General features: G+C 60.6%; 6 protein-coding genes across 6 annotated transcripts; 4 read left to right on the forward strand and 2 right to left on the reverse strand.

Moving 5' to 3' along the window:
- Positions 1-1,042: 1,042 nt before the first annotated feature.
- PAN0_015c5120 (voltage-dependent ion-selective channel) lies at positions 1,043-2,635 on the forward strand (the record flags this gene model as incomplete). The annotated part of the gene is made up of 4 exons (XM_014799430.1): positions 1,043-1,114; positions 1,188-1,394; positions 1,568-1,676; positions 1,794-2,635. The coding sequence occupies 4 exons, from the start codon at positions 1,043-1,045 to the stop codon at positions 2,633-2,635; spliced, it is 1,230 nt and encodes a 409-aa protein (XP_014654916.1).
- A 2,262-nt stretch (positions 2,636-4,897) lies between these two features.
- PAN0_015c5121 (histidine phosphotransferase hpt1p) lies at positions 4,898-5,578 on the forward strand (the record flags this gene model as incomplete). Its single annotated transcript, XM_014799431.1, has 1 exon — positions 4,898-5,578. One exon carries the CDS (start codon positions 4,898-4,900, stop codon positions 5,576-5,578), a length of 681 nt encoding a protein of 226 aa, XP_014654917.1.
- A 235-nt stretch (positions 5,579-5,813) lies between these two features.
- PAN0_015d5122 (uncharacterized protein) lies at positions 5,814-8,972 on the reverse strand (the record flags this gene model as incomplete). The annotated part of the gene is made up of 1 exon (XM_014799432.1): positions 5,814-8,972. One exon carries the CDS (start codon positions 8,970-8,972, stop codon positions 5,814-5,816), a length of 3,159 nt encoding a protein of 1,052 aa, XP_014654918.1.
- Positions 8,973-9,405: 433 nt separating this feature from the next.
- Positions 9,406-12,711, reverse strand: PAN0_015d5123 (uncharacterized protein; the record flags this gene model as incomplete). The annotated part of the gene is made up of 1 exon (XM_014799433.1): positions 9,406-12,711. One exon carries the CDS (start codon positions 12,709-12,711, stop codon positions 9,406-9,408), a length of 3,306 nt encoding a protein of 1,101 aa, XP_014654919.1.
- A 371-nt stretch (positions 12,712-13,082) lies between these two features.
- On the forward strand, positions 13,083-14,621 carry PAN0_015c5124 (clavaminate synthase-like protein; the record flags this gene model as incomplete). The annotated part of the gene is made up of 1 exon (XM_014799434.1): positions 13,083-14,621. The coding sequence occupies one exon, from the start codon at positions 13,083-13,085 to the stop codon at positions 14,619-14,621; it is 1,539 nt and encodes a 512-aa protein (XP_014654920.1).
- A 475-nt stretch (positions 14,622-15,096) lies between these two features.
- PAN0_015c5125 (uncharacterized protein) lies at positions 15,097-16,221 on the forward strand (the record flags this gene model as incomplete). The annotated part of the gene is made up of 1 exon (XM_014799435.1): positions 15,097-16,221. The coding sequence occupies one exon, from the start codon at positions 15,097-15,099 to the stop codon at positions 16,219-16,221; it is 1,125 nt and encodes a 374-aa protein (XP_014654921.1).
- Between the last annotated feature and the right edge of the window lie 950 nt (positions 16,222-17,171).

Below are 17,171 nucleotides of genomic sequence, written 5' to 3' on the forward strand. Positions count from 1 at the left end.
CCACGGACCACTTCATGCGCACTGGCAACAGATTGCTTTTCCTCGCGAACAGCGCTAGCTCGCTAGAGGCGAGCAAGAGAGGGCGGGCCCGCGTGCGAAATCGCTCGGCCACTTCGAGGCGCTAGAGGTGACACGGGTGGATGGAGGGCCAAGGGTCGAGCGCATGAGAGCAGACCAAGGCAGGTCATGAGGCTCATTGATCCTACACCTGCAAACGGACGGACGGACGGACCACCTGTCCGGACCCGTCGCTCTAAGCGACTGCACCACGGCGGCCTTGTTCCGTGCTCTCGTCTCGTGCCGAGCCCGACGGAGGGCCCAAGCTCGTTTTTGCCAGCATGCATACGGCCGAGAAGAGTCAAAAGTGGGAGCGGTTGCCCTAAAAGCGTGGCGACGTCAGTGTCGCTGTAGCCAGTCAGTCACGTCGACGTGTCGTGACCTCACCGCACGAGGCTGCGAGCCCGTGAGCATGTTGAGTGTGAACCAATTTCCGGCATGGATCGCATGTTGGCACCTCGGCTGCGAAGCCGCCGCGTGTGCTCACGCTCGACAGCCGCCGCAAACAGAGCTCGCCCGATTGCTCACTCACTCACGTCCAGATGGAAGGCGATTCCGATACCGGAGTGATCTCGACAGCTGCTGCTCGTCCGCAATCACCTCCTCCCTCGAGTGGCCATGCCTGACTCTCGTTTGGTGTCGTTCGCAAGCCCGTCTCTGATCCATGTCCACGTCACCGGTGTCGATCCGCTTTGAAGCTGCCGATTGCAACTGTCGTTCTGCTCGGTGCGTACGGCCAAGGTGAAGCCAGCAAGTCGGAAGCCTGGCTCAGGCCCGCTACACCCGGTCGAAAGAGCGTTGCCCGCCCCCGCCGAGGAGAGCCGCTTTTTCCTCGTGAAGCAGCAGCACTGCAGTGTTGGCCGAGCCGCGACCACGTCTTGCGGTCACGTTCTTTCACCTTTTTTCGCAAAAAGAGGCAAGAGTCAGGGCGGAAATCGGGCGGCAGTCAGAGCCAAAAAAGCGCCAGAGAAGCCTCGAGACCAAAATGGCGCCGCCCCTCTTTTCAAAATGGAGATGGCCTTGCGGAGGAGACGCGCCTCAGATCGAGAGCGTGGGTGTGCGTGTCTGTTGGCTGTTGGCTGTTGCTTTTGAGAGCGCGCGCGCCCGGGCTCTCAGACTGAGCCAGCCAGCCTGATCCGTTCGCGGCCGAAAAGCCCAACAACAGCCGTCCGCTCGTCGCACGGTTTGGGTCGAGAGTGCAACAGAGAACCAGAGAGGGAGACAGAGAGAGACATCCGGGCATCATCCTCCACCAGAGAACCGTCGCCTGTCTCCTCCGCTCCACCATCCCAGTCGCCCTTCGTATCACGTTCCCTCGTCCATTCACCTTCATTGCTGTAAGTGTTCCTCGACTAGCTACAGGGGATCCGCTGCTGGCACTGCATGCCGAGCTTGCCACCCCCGGCCAGCCTAATTTCCGACAACCAGCTTTTCTCGGTTTATACGGCTGGCTCGATCACGTAGTCCTGATGGAAAGAGTGCCTGGGCTCGCCCCTCTCTACATTGCAAGGACTGTCGAACTGACCGTCATCCCGTCTCTCCCTTCATGATTATCGCCACCACCAGCAAAATGGCTCCCGTCATCTCCCAGCCCGTTCCCCCTTCCTGGAAGGACCTTGGTAAGTAGCAACGTGACTCCACTTGAAACAAGTCGCACAGATATTGGGTTTGGGCGCTGAACACCTGCCACTCCTATGCGCCCACTTTGTCGCGTCGATCGCGTTGATCGCCAATAGGCAAGGCTGCCAACGACCTCCTGTCCAAGGACTACCCCATCCACGGCAACTCGCTCGAGGTCAAGACCAAGACGCCCAACGGTGTCACCTTCCGCGTTCTCGGCATCCGTGACTCCAAGTCGCAGGCCATCAACGGCGACCTCGAGGCCAAGTGGGAGGACCGCAAGAACGGCGTCACCTTCACCCAGGCCTGGTCCACCGCCAACGTGCTCCGCAACCACATTGAGCTCGAGAACCACATCGCCAAGGGCCTTAAGCTCGAGCTCGTCTCGACGCTCGTGCCCGAGAAGCAGACCAAGAACGCGCTCTTCGCCTCGACCTACAAGCAGCCCGGTCTGCACACCCGCCAGCACCTTGACCTCTTCAAGGGCCCCACCTTCACTGCCGACGCCGTCCTCGGCCGCGACGGCTTCCTCGCCGGTGCTGAGGCCAGCTACGACGTCAAGGAGGGCAAGCTGAGCCGCTACAACCTCGGCGCCGGCTTCCACGCCCCCGACTACGCCGTCACCTTCCACGGCCTCGGCAACCTGTCGACCTACTCGGCCAGCTACTACCACCGTGTCAACGCCGACACCGAGGCCGGTGCCCGTGCCACGTACGACTCCAAGAGCCCCAACTCGAACGTCAACCTCGAGGTCGGCACCAAGACCTACCTCGACAACGCCGCCTTCGTCAAGGCCAAGATCAACAACTCGGGTATCCTCTGCCTCGGCTACACCCAGGCGCTGCGCCCCGGCGTCAAGGCCTCGTTCGGTCTTGCGCTCGACACCGCCAAGCTCAGCGACGCGCAGGCTTCGGCCAACGCCCACAAGCTGGGTGCCTCGGTCACCTTCGAGGCCTAAATGTCTTAGAGCCCATCGTCGAGTCTCGAACGGAAAGAGTCGGGAGGAGGTGTGGGCGAGGACGAATCGACTGCCGCCTCCGCCACCGCTTCGGCTCCCGGGCTGCCCATCCGAAGGACGGAAAAGACGGCAGGTCTCGTCTATGTATTCCTCTCGCAACAGTGTAATATCGACATGTGCGACTTTTTCACCGAAGCTCGGCACCGCCGCTGTGTTGGCCGTCTGGTGTCTTGGGGTTTGATCGGGCCTGTGTTTGGCTCTCGATTCAGGCGGTGTAGTGAGTGTAGAAGGGCAGAAGGCGAGGCAGCTCACACAAATGGCGGGGATCGGGCATTTGCAATAAGGTACTGAATGGCTTTGACCTTGCTGGTACACTGTCTCTTTTTGTGTCTCATTCCAGGGCGAGGTCCCTTCTGTGCGCGGTGACGGATGAGGCTCGCGGCAGACAACGAGCGTGTTGGGGGGAGAGAGACGGACGACGGTGTTCTAGGGATTCCGCATGAACTGAACTGGGGTGGAGCCGAAGAGAAGCGAGCGAGCTGGAACGGAGCGGACCGAGTTCGACGCTACTGAGTCCATCGAGTCGGACCAGCTGCGCAATCACGAAGGGCAAGCAACCACGAAGAGGGCCAAGTGACGAACCACGAGGGCACAAGGTGTTGGGCCGTGGCACGAATGGAAGCAGCCGGATATCTAGGCGAAGTGTCGAGATCTTTGTGATCCACCGACGTGCGTCTGCCGGTAGTGATGCGGGGGGCAAATCGGCCAACCTGTGCTTGGAGCTGGGGTCGAACGCTCAGCAGCACCGCAGCAGCTCAGCGTTCCATTTCGCTCGTCGGCCATGCAGCTCGACGACATGACGATTTCCCAGCCTCGAAATTTGGCGCACCGCTCCAGTCAGGGCGATCAAAGTGCACGCTCAAAAATTTAGGCACACACTCGCGCAACAGCCCTGACTTGGCCCAATCAGATCAGATCAGACGATCGCCCATTCGGGAGCAGCTATCGCAAGCGCCGTCTTGTTCATGGATGCACGGCGAGATCCCCACAACCTCGGATGGAATGCAGTGTGGTAGCGGGGGGGTCGAGCGGGAAATTCATCACAGCCAAAAGCAGTCGAAAGAGGGCAGCATCGGAAGTGAGGCGAAGAGACGAGCGGAGCAGGGTGTGAGACAGATAGATTGCAGCAAAGGGGGATGGAAAAGGTGACCAAGGCGTGCAGGAAAGGCGCTGGGCGAGTGGAAATGCAAAAAAAAAGAGAGGGTCGTGGTGCCGAGGCTTCACACGCTCCCGAGCGCCGGATGACGGCCATGACGCGGCAGATCCGTGGCTTTGCGTGTGGCTGCTGCAGCCCAGCTCTCTCTCAATTTCTCTCGGTGGAAACAAGACGTCGTCCTGGCGCGTGTGTGTGTGTGGGTGGGTGCGTGTGGGTCGTGTTCCGTTCATCCGCTCTGTGGAGCATTGTTGCTTGCATCTCGACATTGACCACCAATCTCGACCGCCACCATCTGCGCACCTTGGCCCACCACTTGCGACCGAATTCTCGGCAGCTCACACCATCCCAAGCTTCTCGCATCCGCAAACCGCAGCTGCAACGAGCAAACCCTCCACCATCACCTGGCGCTTTTTCTTGAGCCGACGTGCCATCCGGTAGAGCCGAATCACCGTGCAAGCGTTATTCCTCGCCGCTGCTTTGGACCGTCACACGCCAACGAGCAGCAGACGTCGTCTCGGAACCCGCCGAACGTGGACGCACAAACCACACCTTCTTCAGGACGTCAAAAGCTCGGCTGAGCATCCGCAATCAACCGGAATCATGTCGAGTGAAGCTGTAGGTAGAGACGCGGCTCACAAGCCCAACCCAAACGCAGGCGAGCGAGCAGCAGCAGCAGGAGGCGCCGTTCGGATTCGGCAGTCTGCCCCCAACGGCCGCAAGCCGCATTTAAGCTCAAGCTTGGACTGCAAAGCCTCATCGGCTCTGCCGTTGGAGGTGGGCAGTCCACACTGCGCCGTGCCTGCACTCGACGCGGAGCGCGGCCGGCGTAGCGTGGGGCTCGACTTGCTTGACTCGGTGCGCGCGGTGGCCTTTCATCCCAACACTTGCCTCAATCGTGGGAAACCAAACTTTCCGCTGCTGCTCGCCTGGCGCTTTTCCATCTTTGCGATTGTTGCAAATACTGACCATCAGCTTTTGACCCTCTCCTCATCTTTCGACCACCCCTTCCGCATTGACTCGGCGCTCGACTCTCTGCTTGCGCAACTATGGCCGTGCGACTCCTCGCTCCACCGACTCCACCGGCTGCTTCGGCACCTCCTGCACCTGTCGCCGTCGCTGCCACCTGCGCGGATCAACAGGGTGCCGATGGCGCCAACGGCCTGGCGGGCGATCTGTCGCCGTCGATCATCGACATGGACATCTTTACGCAGCTGCTCGAGATGGACGACGAGGACGACCGCGAGTTCTCCAAGAGCATCGTGTGGAACTACTTTGATCAGGCCGAGACGACGTTTGACGAGATGGACGCTGCGCTCTCGTCACAGAACCTCGGCGAGCTCTCTACGCTCGGCCACTTTCTCAAGGGCTCCTCGGCGGCGGTGGGTGTGATCAAGGTGCGCGACAGCTGCGAGCACATGCAGCACTACGGCAAGTGCCACGGCGAAGACGGCATGAGCGAGCTCACCAAGGACGAGGCGCTCAAGAAGCTCACCATCACGCTGCGCGACGTCAAGGTGCAGTACAAGGAGGCCGCCAAGGCGCTCAAGGCATTCTACGACGAAGAGGACGAGCAGCAAGACACACAAGACGACGCACCAGCACAACAAGAGCCAGCATCCGCCGACGAACCAACACAGCAGAAAGTCGACCCAGTTACAGAAGAAAAGGCACAGTCCAATCCAGCAGACCAGGCTGCCAAGCCGGCCAAGGCGCAAGAGTCATCTTGAGACCCCCGCCGCCAATGCCACGTCCCTCCCGCCAAAGCTGTAGCGAGGCAGTATCTCTTTCTCCCGCCATCCCGGTACCCGATCGTGCATCTTCCATGCTCTCTCCCCACCCCCCTTCCATCTCGACGCTCACTTGTACAGCGTTGACTAATCGTACAATGTTGTGCCCACTCTTTTTCTTTTGCACATGCTGAAGATTGGCTCAAGGTGAGGGAGTGTCCATTGCGCACGCGGACTAGGACCAGGCGCGGTGTGCGGATGGTGCAAACGCCGAAGTGCCGAGTGGGATCTTGGGCGGCAGTGGAGGAGGTGCAGCAGCCAGTGCTGGGGCGGGTTCATCATCGTCGAGCGAGCTGTATCTGGGCTGCCACTGATGCATGTTGTGGCTCTGAGGTTGGGCCGACGAAGACGATTCCTGCTGCAGGTTGTGCTGCATTGCATCGCGCGCTGCATAGTAGGCAGCCAACTGGGCCTTTTCGCTCGCTCCTGCCGGCAATGCTGCTCCACCACCGGGACTACCACTGGCATACGCGTCAGCAGCCGACCGTACTCCTGCCGACGGTGGAGACTGACCATTGGCTGCAGCGGCAGCTTTGGCTTCGGCCTTGGCCGCCTTGCGCGCATAGTGCGAAGCGAGGCGCTCCTTTTCCTCCGCCGACTGCTGTTCTGCCTCGGTGAGATACGACTGCACGCCCATCGTCGCCGCGCCCGCCCGCATCGGTGTAGGCTGCACCGGCACGACGCCGTCGGTGGGCGTCGCACGCACGGGCGAGCCCAGAGTATCCGCAGGCTGATGCGGCGTGGCGTGGTGCACGGCAGACGCCACTTCGGGCGCATACATGCCCGCACTACCCGAAACTTGGCGCGAGCCACCCGTTTGCAAGTGCTGGTTGACCGCGTCCCGTGCCTCGTAGTACCTTCTGAGCTGCTCCTTTTCGCTGACGGCACTCGACGTCGCACCAGCAACTATGGCACTCGAAGAGCTGGCAGGCGCAGATGGGCCCGCGACGGGCGCTGGCGTGCTCGATGACGCGTGCGCAGGCGCAGCCTGAGGCCATGCACCCGGCAACTGCACGGCCCCATCGCTGGTCGATGATGCTTGACCACGCGCCACGGCAGGCTGCGACGAGCCGCCCGCCTCTGCTGCTGCAGCCGACGATGACGCCTCGCCGCGATGAAACGCTTCGGTCTCGGCTCTGGCGCGCTCGTACAGCTGTCGCTTCTCCTCCTCGGCCGTCATATACGATGGATACGGTGCCGGTCGTCCCGACACGATGGGGGCGCTTGCACCAGCCTGCATGGTTGGGTTCGCACTTGCACCGTTCGGCGCGCCCTGCATCGCTAACGAGTTGCCAGCACCTGCCGACGGCCCCGGTGCAGGCGATGCGCTCGTCGAGCCGAGATTCATCATGCTATGCGGCCTGCCACCGTTGGCGACGGGCGAGGCCGGATTTGAGATGGACATGGCCGCGAGTTGGTGCTGTGCGCGACGCTCGTCCGCGCGGCGCTGGTTGCGCTCTGCCTGCTGGCGCGCCCGCTCATACAGCCGCTGCTTCTCTGCTTCGGCCGAGCTCATGGGCGCGCTGGCGTCAAACGTGCTCTGTCGCTGCGCCGGCGAGGCCTGGCGCTCCGTATGAATCGGCTGATGCACAGGCTCGGGCCGAACGTACCTCGTAGCCCCGATCTCCGGTGTGGCCGACATGCGGTGTGGCGCCTCGGCGTATGGGTTGCGACCGTCTGCGGGCGAGGCAGAGGCAGAGTCGCGATGAAGGGCAGGCGATCCTGGCATCGAAGCGTAGTGCGCAGCGTTGCTCGCATAGCCATTCGCTCCGTACTGGGAGTGCCTATACTGAGACGGGCCATGACCGTCTTCGCTCTGCTCACGGATGGGCGTGACAGCGCCGCTGTGACCGTGATACGACGAGGGCGGCATGAGGACGGGATCGACAGCCGTGCCGAGCACCATGGCGCTCTGGGGTCGGTTGGTCGAATGGAAGAGCGCACGCGTCTCTTCGGGCGCCAGCTCGCGGCCCTCGTAGATACTCGGCGGTCCCGCAAAGGCCGGACGAGGAGCGTCGCCGGCGCCGAAGGGCTGAGCTGATCCGTACTGACCCCACGAAAACACCTGGCCGGGCACGCCGCGACCCGCCATGCCGGGTCCACTGATGGCCGTTCCCTGCGTCATGACGGTGTCCCTGCGGCGCAGATCGCCACCCGGGTAGCCGGGATAGCTGCTTCGGCTGCCTGAATACGTTGACCCTGCGCTGAACGAGATGGACCGTGCGATGGTCTGCTGGCGTCCCATGGGTCCAGGCGGCATATTGGGAGCGGCTTCGTTCAAGTAAGGATCGGGAAGAGTGCCGTCGGCGGGCGTCGAGAGGCCGGGCACCCATCCGATGCGGTCCATGAGGGCATCGCTGGCGGTCTTGGGGAAGTTGGACACGGTGATGGGCAGGTGGTCGATGATTATGGGCTTTTTTGCGGTCTCGATCTGGACGCGCAGGGTGTAGGAGACCTCGATGTGTTTAGCGGTCTGGATGGTCATGAGGGTGTGGGTGCGTGGGATCTGGCACGAGAGGTCAAAGGTGTGCGTGTCGCCCTTGTAGACCTTCTTGCCGAAGCTCTTGCTCTTTGACGAGAGCGATTCGGTCTTTTGGGAGGCAGCCTTGTTGGAGCCAAAGGTCTTCTTTGCGCTTCCCTTGAAGGTGATGGTCTCGCGGATGGCAAACGAGACGCTCTTGACCTTGATGGGCGAGACGCGCTCCGAGATGAGGGTGACGCGGACATCGACCGAGTCACCGGGGCCGTAGCAGGTGCGGTTGCGCATGACTTTGGCGCGGATGTCGTCCTGGATGGTCTCGTGATCCTCAGGCAGCGAGTAAACCGGCCATGTGGAGTGGAGCTCGTGCTTGTCGAGCCATAAAGGATGGGTGTTCTGGATGATGGAGCTGGTAGTCTCCTTTTTGAGCAGGCCCTTCTTGCTTCTGACGCAGAGCGAAGTGACGAGCTCGTATCCTATGCCTGCGTTCTTCTCGAGCTTGGCGCTGGGTGGAAGCCCTTCTGGGATGGTGACCTGAAAGGGAAAGTCGGCGGTCTGCAAAAGCTCCCAGCCCTTGTCTGCCTCGGACTTGTGCGCCTCGTCCTTGCGTGCGGACCAGACGTCGATGGGGCCTCTACCGATAAGTTCTCCCCAGCTCTCGCCGCCGGGGAGCGTTTCGAGTTTGCGAAGCTCGATGCGCAACCATGCTGCTTTGAGGCCCTTTGTGCCGAGCCGCACCTCGACCGTGCCAGCGACGTGGGCAGGTGGACGGTTGCCCGAGCCGACGATTCCTGGAAAGCCTTGGATGAAGTCGCGGTGCGGAGGCGGCCGCAACGTGAGCTTGGGCTGCGACATGGTCAGAGCCGCGCTGCTGTGTGTTGTGGGTAGAGAAGCAAGTCGCGATGGGTTGAGCGCTTCGAGGGATTGATTGCATGTGGAGTTTGTTGGCAGCAGCAGAGCACCGCCTTCTGCAACTGCGAATTTGGCGCTTCAACCCAACACAGCCATCCGAGGGACCCTGAAGTCGAATTTGGCCGCGTTCGCACCCCCCGCGCTGTTGTTGAGGAGGCCTCAGCTGCATCCGCATCCGCTGGGCCAACCGAGAGCCAAAGGACGCGTGCATGCGTGCGTTCATGCGGAGAGCCGTCATGAAGACTCAACTTCTGCAAACCCACCCCAGACTTGCATCGGCGATCCTCAACCCACCATGTCGACATCAGATGTGTAAACTAGATGAATCCATGACATCTCTACAGAAACTGTCCCTGGCTTTGAGCGGAAGATAACACTACTCCCAGCCCTCGACGTCCTTGTAATCCAGACTGCGTTCGAGCCGTTCGTCGTCGGCCATGAGCTGCGTGATGAGGAAGTCGGCAAAGTCGGTCTTGGTCCAGTAGCTCATGTGGGCGGTCATGAGCTCGGCGTACTGGTTGATCGAGCTCAGCAGGCTGTATCCTTCCACAGGCATGTAGAAGTCGATGCGATGCAGCGGGTTGAGCGCTCGCAGCCTCGCCTCGGCCCGCGCACGTCGCTTGTCGCTGATGCCCTTGCTCCTCTCTTGGCTCGCCTTGCGCTCTCGCTCCTCCCTGCGCGCCTCTTCTTCGAGCGCCTTGGCGGCGATCTTGCTGCGCAGATTCTCCACCTTGTCCCGAGCCTCCTTGTCCCCCTCGGTCTCCGAGACATCCAGGCTGGATCGTGGCGCACCTTCATCTTCCGTCTGATCGTCGTCTCCTCCTTCTGCCGCCGACGCCTTGGACTTTCCTCGCGCAGCGGCGGCTGCCCGCGCCTGTCCCAGCGACGACGATGCAGCTCCACCCGCTTTGCGACTCCACGACCCGAAGAAGCCCTTGGTTCGCTTGGCCGCCGCCGCTTTTCGCTTGGCAACACCTGCGTCCGACTCGTTGTTGCTGCCATAGCCAAACGACTGCGATCCGCCATCCTCGGCGATGTCGTGATTGTCGGCTTCCGGATCGGCCCGCAGAACGCTGCGCACCACCTTGCTCAGCGGCACCGGCTTGAGCAGTTTGGCGTACTCCACATCGACGCAGGGGCTGGCTCGCGTGGCGACGGGGTCAAACTGGTTCCAGATGTTGTAGAAATTGGTGATGGCAAGGCAGCCATATTTACCCTCGCGATCCATCGTTACGCCCGGCTGGTCCTGCACGAACCGGCTCGAACGTACGCGTTTGCTTCGCGCGATCAGCTGCGCACGATGCAGCACGAAAAACAGCGCCACGGGTGCGCCGACTGCAAAGAAGCTGTGCGTGTTGAACAGCAAGTGTCGCTGGGTGGCTTCGTGCAGCTCTTGTGCACTCAGGTCCTTGGTCAGGGGCACACGATCAGGTTGCTGCGAAAGCAGATCCGACGAGATGACAGTGCCGAGACTGTGCGCGACAATGTGCACGCGTCCCTGCTTGGCCTCGAAGTCCGGATTGCGCTTGGCGAATAGACGATACTGTCGATTGGCCTGCAACATGGCCGACCGAATAACGTGACTCTTGTGCTGCGAGAGATACATGGGGATGTCCATCAAAACGTCCTTGACCAACGTGCGTACGATGGGGATGCCATCATCGCCAAAGATGTGGTCCATCTCGAGCTCGAGTCCGTTGTCGTACATCATCGAGTCCGGATCCTCGGTGTCCGAGTCGTGGTCCGCCCACTTTTCGTCGTCCTCCATCTGGTGGAATCCCGTCTGCCAGTGCACCGGCAGGATCTGCACGTGACGCTGCGCCGCCAGACCACCCAGACCTCGACCGCCAATGTCGCTCGGAGGCTTGTTGGTGTCGATGCGAGACTGCAGCAGCGCACGAAAGGTATTGATGGCCAGCGTAAAGTCAAAGCTCTTCCACTCGCCCGCGAGTCTCTGGCCGATGCCATGGATGGCAAGCAGCAGCTCGGGAGGACGTCCGCTGCCAGCGCGAGCCTCGCGCCGCTCTTCCTCGTCGTCAAAGGCGTCGGGATCGTCCCACTCGCCTTCTTCCGGATCCTGGGTGGTATCCTGATCCTGCTTTTCCAGCTCGGCCGCAGCAGCCTCGGCTGGCTTTGTGCCCGGAGCGGGCAGATCGTCTTGAATCCTGCGCTGCGCTTCCTTGAACGACTCGCTGATGTCGTCCTGTTGCGCCGGCGTGAGCGTGCCCTCGGCCTCTCGATGCGAGTCGGTGTCGCTTTCTTGCTCTCCGGACGAGGAGGCTTGAGCTGTGCCGTTCCAGACGCCGAGTCTGGACGCAACGGATCGAAGAAGCTCGTTGGCGGGTGCCGAGGTGGACGCCACGCCTCCAGCCGCCATGATGGAGATGTTGCGCAAGGCGGCCTTGGCACCGATCCTGGACGGCGTTGCTTCAATGTGCGTCCTGTCCACATTCAACGATGCCTGTGAAGCGCTTGTTGGCAGGGAACGAGGCCCCTGCGCGGGCGAGTCCTGCTTGACCGAGCTGTGTTCTGAAAGGTCCATATCCATCGTAGCTACATCGTCGACAACGACGGCGTCGGAATGCTCGTCGTTCAACGCCTCTTCCAAGCGCCTCTTGAGATCCTGCGTACCCTCTCCGGAAACTCTAGGGACGGAAGCACGTTTTTCCGACGCATTCGACTGCGACTTGGGACGTCGCGCGGTCCTTTTGGTGGTAAAGCCGCCTCGCTTGGCTTCGTTAAGCTGCACAAGTGTCTGATAGCCACGAATAAGAAGCTGACCTCCACTGTGCTCTCCGCTCCAGGCGGTGAAGAACTGCTTGGACAGACGGTTGGAGAAGCCTTCGCTGTAGAGACGAGCGAGGCGCGGACCCTGGAAGATGACGTAGCTGTTCTTGAGCGTCTTGAGGTTGCACTTGAGCTTGGCTTCGGCCTCGCTGCCGAGAGAGACGGACGACTTGAGCTCGTCGGTGTACGACGAGAACCACGGGCGCAGCGTCTGAAAGTGCGACTCGAGCTCGGCGGCCAGCGCAGTGGAGCAGGGAGTGAGCTTGCTCGATTCAAAGAACCAGCTTGCGCGCATGATGCGCAGCTTGGGGCCTCTCCAGAAGACAGGGCTCATCGAAAAGCCGGCAATGTCGGCATCGTAGAGTCGGTCTTGTGCGACGGCGACCTTGGAAGGTGAGGGGTCCGCGTCTGGGTCTGGGGCCTGCCAATCTTGCTTGGAGTCCGGGAACTCTCCCGCCTGGACCTTGCCGTCGTTCTCGGGCAGTTCGGGAATCTCGAGCGAGCCGCCCTGCTGCTGGGTCCACGACTTCCAGGCGGACTCGAGACATCGACTGTCTCTGACTGAAAAGGACTCCCAGCCCTTGCCCGACTCGGTGGTGCGCACCCATCGCCAATGCAGGGCTGGGCCTTGGTCGTCTTCCTCCTGCTCAGCAATGACATCAGGCTGATGTTCCTCTTCCGTCTCGTGGATGTCGTGAGAAGACGGCTCTCTGGTCTTGGGTGGAGACGACGAGGATTTGCTCCTGGTGTTGGATCTCGTACGCTTCACGAGCGGCTGCGATGCCTGACGGATAAAGTCGGCCCTTCGCTGTTTGGACGACTGCTCGGAGGTTTTGACCGTATTGCCATGGTCCTCCTCCCCCGTGCTGTTGGTCGCTTCATCCTTGTTGCCCATCTTTGTGCGATGCAAAGATGCTGGGTGGTGAGGGTGTCTGGTCAAGAGCAAGAGGGGCTGCTCCGACTCGCTCAAATGCCTCCACATTTTTATCGCATTTCACACTCAAGTTTGGCCGTCGCGCCTTAGAAAGGCAGTATTTTTGGAAATCCACGTTTTTTTACCCTTCGATCCCTGAAAGCGACCCTTCGAGCGATGCAGACGGCCATCACGCGGCTCTTTGGGTTGGCCCTGGCTGGCTGGACCCTGAATTACGACCGAGGCTCAGTTCAGGCAACCAACCAACACTTCCAGCGGTCCCGCTCCATCGCCATTTCTGTCTCTCGAGCTCCCGCCACGAGCGCACTGCTCAAGCCGCAAGGAACAGGCCCATGAACGATGACCGCCGCAGTGCAGATGGACATCCCGACATCGTGCGCGACGTCCTCGCTCATCTTGGCCAGGCAGACCTCCTCTTCAAGAAGATCGCTTCGGCACAGGATGGATCCATAGACGCCTCGGTCCTGGCTGCCAAGCGAAGGCTGCGCAGATTGGTGGGTTCAACTCGGTCAAGCGACTTCGTGGACGATGTATCAGGTGCGCTCGATGTTGCGCTCGCCAGCCTTACTACGTTGACACGACTGTGCGATCACAAGTTCGTCACCTACAGCTACGACAGCATTCCGATTGTCTGGAGGGCAATCTATGTGCATGCCCAGCTTCTCAAGGCATGCTGTATCCTCATGGCTCGATCAAGCCGTAATGCAGAGGAGGAGTCCAACCGTCTCCGGCTTTGCATACGCGACCTGGATCTCGCCTTGATCGTCGCTGGTGCTGCTTCCATCGGCGAGGATCAAAACTGTCATGACCTGATCTCGGCGCTGCAACAACGCCTCCTCCATCTGCCAAACGAGGACCAGACAAGCGCGTCAGCACCACGGCATCCGAGCGATGACCTCCCTCTGGCTAAACGCAGGCGGCTCCTCGACTCAGACTCGGACAATGTCCAGTTCGAGGCACGCGCACAGGCTGATTCGAACATACCCGAGTATTCTTCCGATCAGGCGCCTTCGTTTATGGACCTGGCCGACCCCGACTCGCTTCATCGAACCAAGCCCTTTGTCGTCCGAGCGTTTGCTCAGAAAGTCGGCTGGCCAGCCGTGCAGCCCTTTTGCCATCGGTCTTGGTCTTCGGCCGAGCACCTAATGTCGGCGGCAGGCCCGGCAAGAGTAGTCCCCGTCGAGGTAGGTGCCAACTACGCACGCCAAGATTGGGGCCAGGACATGATCCTTTGGGCCGACTTTCTCAAACACTGCCACTGGGACACGTTTGTAGCCCCGGATCCGAAGCACGACTCAAAGGAAGCTTCGATCGACCCACCGCCTGTGCTCTACATGGCTCAGCACGATCTCGCCAGTCAGTTCCCCGCGCTTTCGCAAGACTTTTTCTTGCCAGAATACGTCTACACCTCGCCAGCGCCTCCGCCAGACTGGCCAGACTATGCACCACCAGCAACGTCGGACGGCGTCATTACAAATGTGTGGATCGGACCGGCGGGCACCGTGTCTCCCCCGCACTTTGATCCCTTTTACAACTGTTTTGTGCAGGTGGTGGGCCACAAAGAAGTCTGGGCGGCTCCTCCATCCTGCCGCCCCATCAAAACAATGACAGCGGCGGGCTTGCAGTCTGTTGATATGACCGAGCAGAGCAACGATGGTGCCGTGGGCGCCGAGTCTAGCGTCACCGAGACACTGATGTCCAACACATCCGACGTCGATGTCTTCGGCACGGAAGACCTGGTTGCCTCCCAAGTGCGCTCTGCCGCGTTCCGCTCGGTGCTCGGGCCGGGAGACCTGCTCTATCTGCCTCCGGGCTGGTGGCACTCGTTGCGCAGCCTCACCCGAAGCGCATCAGTATCGACATGGTTCTGATCGCCGTGTCGATCTTCAGTCCTACTTCCCCGCGATGGGTGCTTGTGTGATCCGCTCCGAGTTGAAGATGACAACGCCGAGCGGAGTTGGCGTGGTGCGGGGTAGAGGCCGAATTTTTGCGCAGCAGATCCAAAGTCAATTTACGCGTCTCGGTGACGGGACCGGCGGCGGCCTTTGATTCATGCATCCCCCTGCCATCCCCTCAGCCAGTGCGAAACTGTCTACGGCCGAGCCAACGTTGGCTCGGGGTGCATAGATCTGATCGACGCCGATCCTGTTGTTTACACCTCAATGGCAGCTCAGGTGGTCAGGCAGATGCGCGACGATGTCAAGACATCTGTCGAGTCTCGTCCTTGGCCCTATCAGAGGCGATGTTTGTCGGCCAGACGTCTATATAGAGGGTCGTGTGGCACAACAATGCCCCTCATAATCTTCATAATCTTCAACCGCCACCATCTCGCTGGTCATCGTATCGATGATGGTCTCTCTCTCTCCGTTTCTCGGTACACTCCTCGCCGTGCTGGTAGCACGAGCCTCCTCAACGCCCGATTCTGACTTTCGCTGGGGCTATAGCAAAGGGCAGATTCAAGCGGCCATGTCTACGATGCGATCGCACTACGGCGGCAACTATCAGAGTCAGATCTCGACACTCTGCCAGTCGCTGCTCCAGTCCAATGGAACGCAAGGCTCTACGGAACCGAGCCCTGGCTCAGACCGGTCGGACGAACCATCCAAAGGCAATGACGATCTTGACGACTTGCTGGAAACCGGATCTGCACAGGGTGATGGACTGGGAAGACGTGCGAGAAAGCAGGCTGCTACACGTCATGCAAACGCGCGAAACAAAGGCAAACCTCACCTGAAGAGCTCAAAAGCCGCAGCCGCCAAGATGAAAGGTGCTTCGGCCGCTCACAACGCGGCACTGGCTACGGCGAAGACCGTCAAGGCCAATCAGTCGGGAGGAGTCGCCGCCAAGGCTAGCACATTTGTTGCGTTGGATGACGGAAGTGCTACGACCACACCGGGCACCACATCTGGATCGAACAACACCATCTCTTCCGGCGCTAACAGTGATGCCCCGGACAACGGTGCTCCTGGCTCAGACACTAACACTCCTGCTTCGACCACAACGCCTGGTTCTGGAACCACGACTCCTGGCACGGGCAGTACCACGCCTGCCTCGGATACTCCGGTTACTACCACTCCAGGCACGGATGATTCGGGGACCACGCCAGGCACCGGAACGCCTGGATCAGGCTCCGGGGCCGGAGTCACGCCACCGCCGTTTGACCTGCCACCCTTCCTGCGTCACTTGGATCAAGGAATAATCAGGCAAGTGTGTCGGATCATGCTCGACTCATCCCAGCCTGGAAGCTGGACGCCGAAGACTGGCGACGACGATGACGACAAGCCGGGACGACCATGGGACCACTGGCGCGGGCTCAAGCATGGACCTGGTCCCGATGGCAACGCGACCACCAATGGCACCGGGTGGGGTCACGATCGAAAGCCGTGGACGATGCCAACTGCCACTGTCACAGTCACGGTCACTGCGACAGCTACGGTCACAGTTACCGCCGACGCTGCGCCAACGGTATGAAGCGGTGTCATCGGGACACTGCTCCCGATTTGATTCGATAGGGAAAGCTTTGCGACATGGCCAGCCAGCAACGGGTCGGCGACTTTGTCCCTTGGGGGCAGTGTTTGGCTCGTGGGTTGGCGAAGATTGAAACGATCGACGGTGCCTGATGGGTGATGGACTCGCGTGGCCAAATCGGGCACGGCTGGTGGTGCATGCGGTCAATGGATAGGAGCGGGATAGATCACGGCAAAGGATCTTTTGTTTGCGGTGTTTCGCAAAGACGCCGCAGATCGTCTTTGCAAGCGAGGGGGGATTTCGCATGCTCCTACGCGGGTCTCGTGTAAGGCTCCATGCGGTGACGAGCGTGTCTCGCGTCGTCAGGGTCTCGTGGATCCGGCGACACATCGTCCGCTTTCAGCCATGCACTGATCTCACCCCTTCATATCAGCAAGCGTTGCGCCAGAGTCTTCTGCACCGATAAGCAAGAAGATTAAAGTTTTTGTTCGCATGCGAGGTGGGGGGATCGGGTCTTGATGAAGCACCACTGATCACTCACCCGATGCTGCGAGGGGGGAACAGCGTGATTGGCACACGGCGTGGGGAAGCGAGACCTACATCCAAGCGATACCAAACAAATGGCAACTCGCTTGCACTCGCAACCACGCTGGCGCTACAACCTACGACGATCCCACCCTCGTCACCATGTTGCGGTGGTGGCGAGTAATTCGAGTTCCGCATCTGTCAACCCACCGTCGGTACTGCTCTGAACCACCACCAATTCGGTCGACGCTTGAACAAAAGGTTGCGCTCGCTGAAGCGGGATCGAATGCCAAGGATGAGGAGAATGAGCGCAGAATGACGGAGAAAATTGCAACTCCGATCGGTTGTGCTTTCCGAATCCTCGCCTCGTAGCACGTCGCTCTCCTCTCTGAGACCTCTCGGCGGCGGGCGGTCTAAAAAAGGGGGAA

Source organism: Moesziomyces antarcticus (genome assembly GCF_000747765.1).
Source record: "Moesziomyces antarcticus DNA, scaffold: scaffold_v10015, strain JCM 10317, whole genome shotgun sequence".
NCBI lineage: Eukaryota > Fungi > Basidiomycota > Ustilaginomycetes > Ustilaginales > Ustilaginaceae > Moesziomyces > Moesziomyces antarcticus.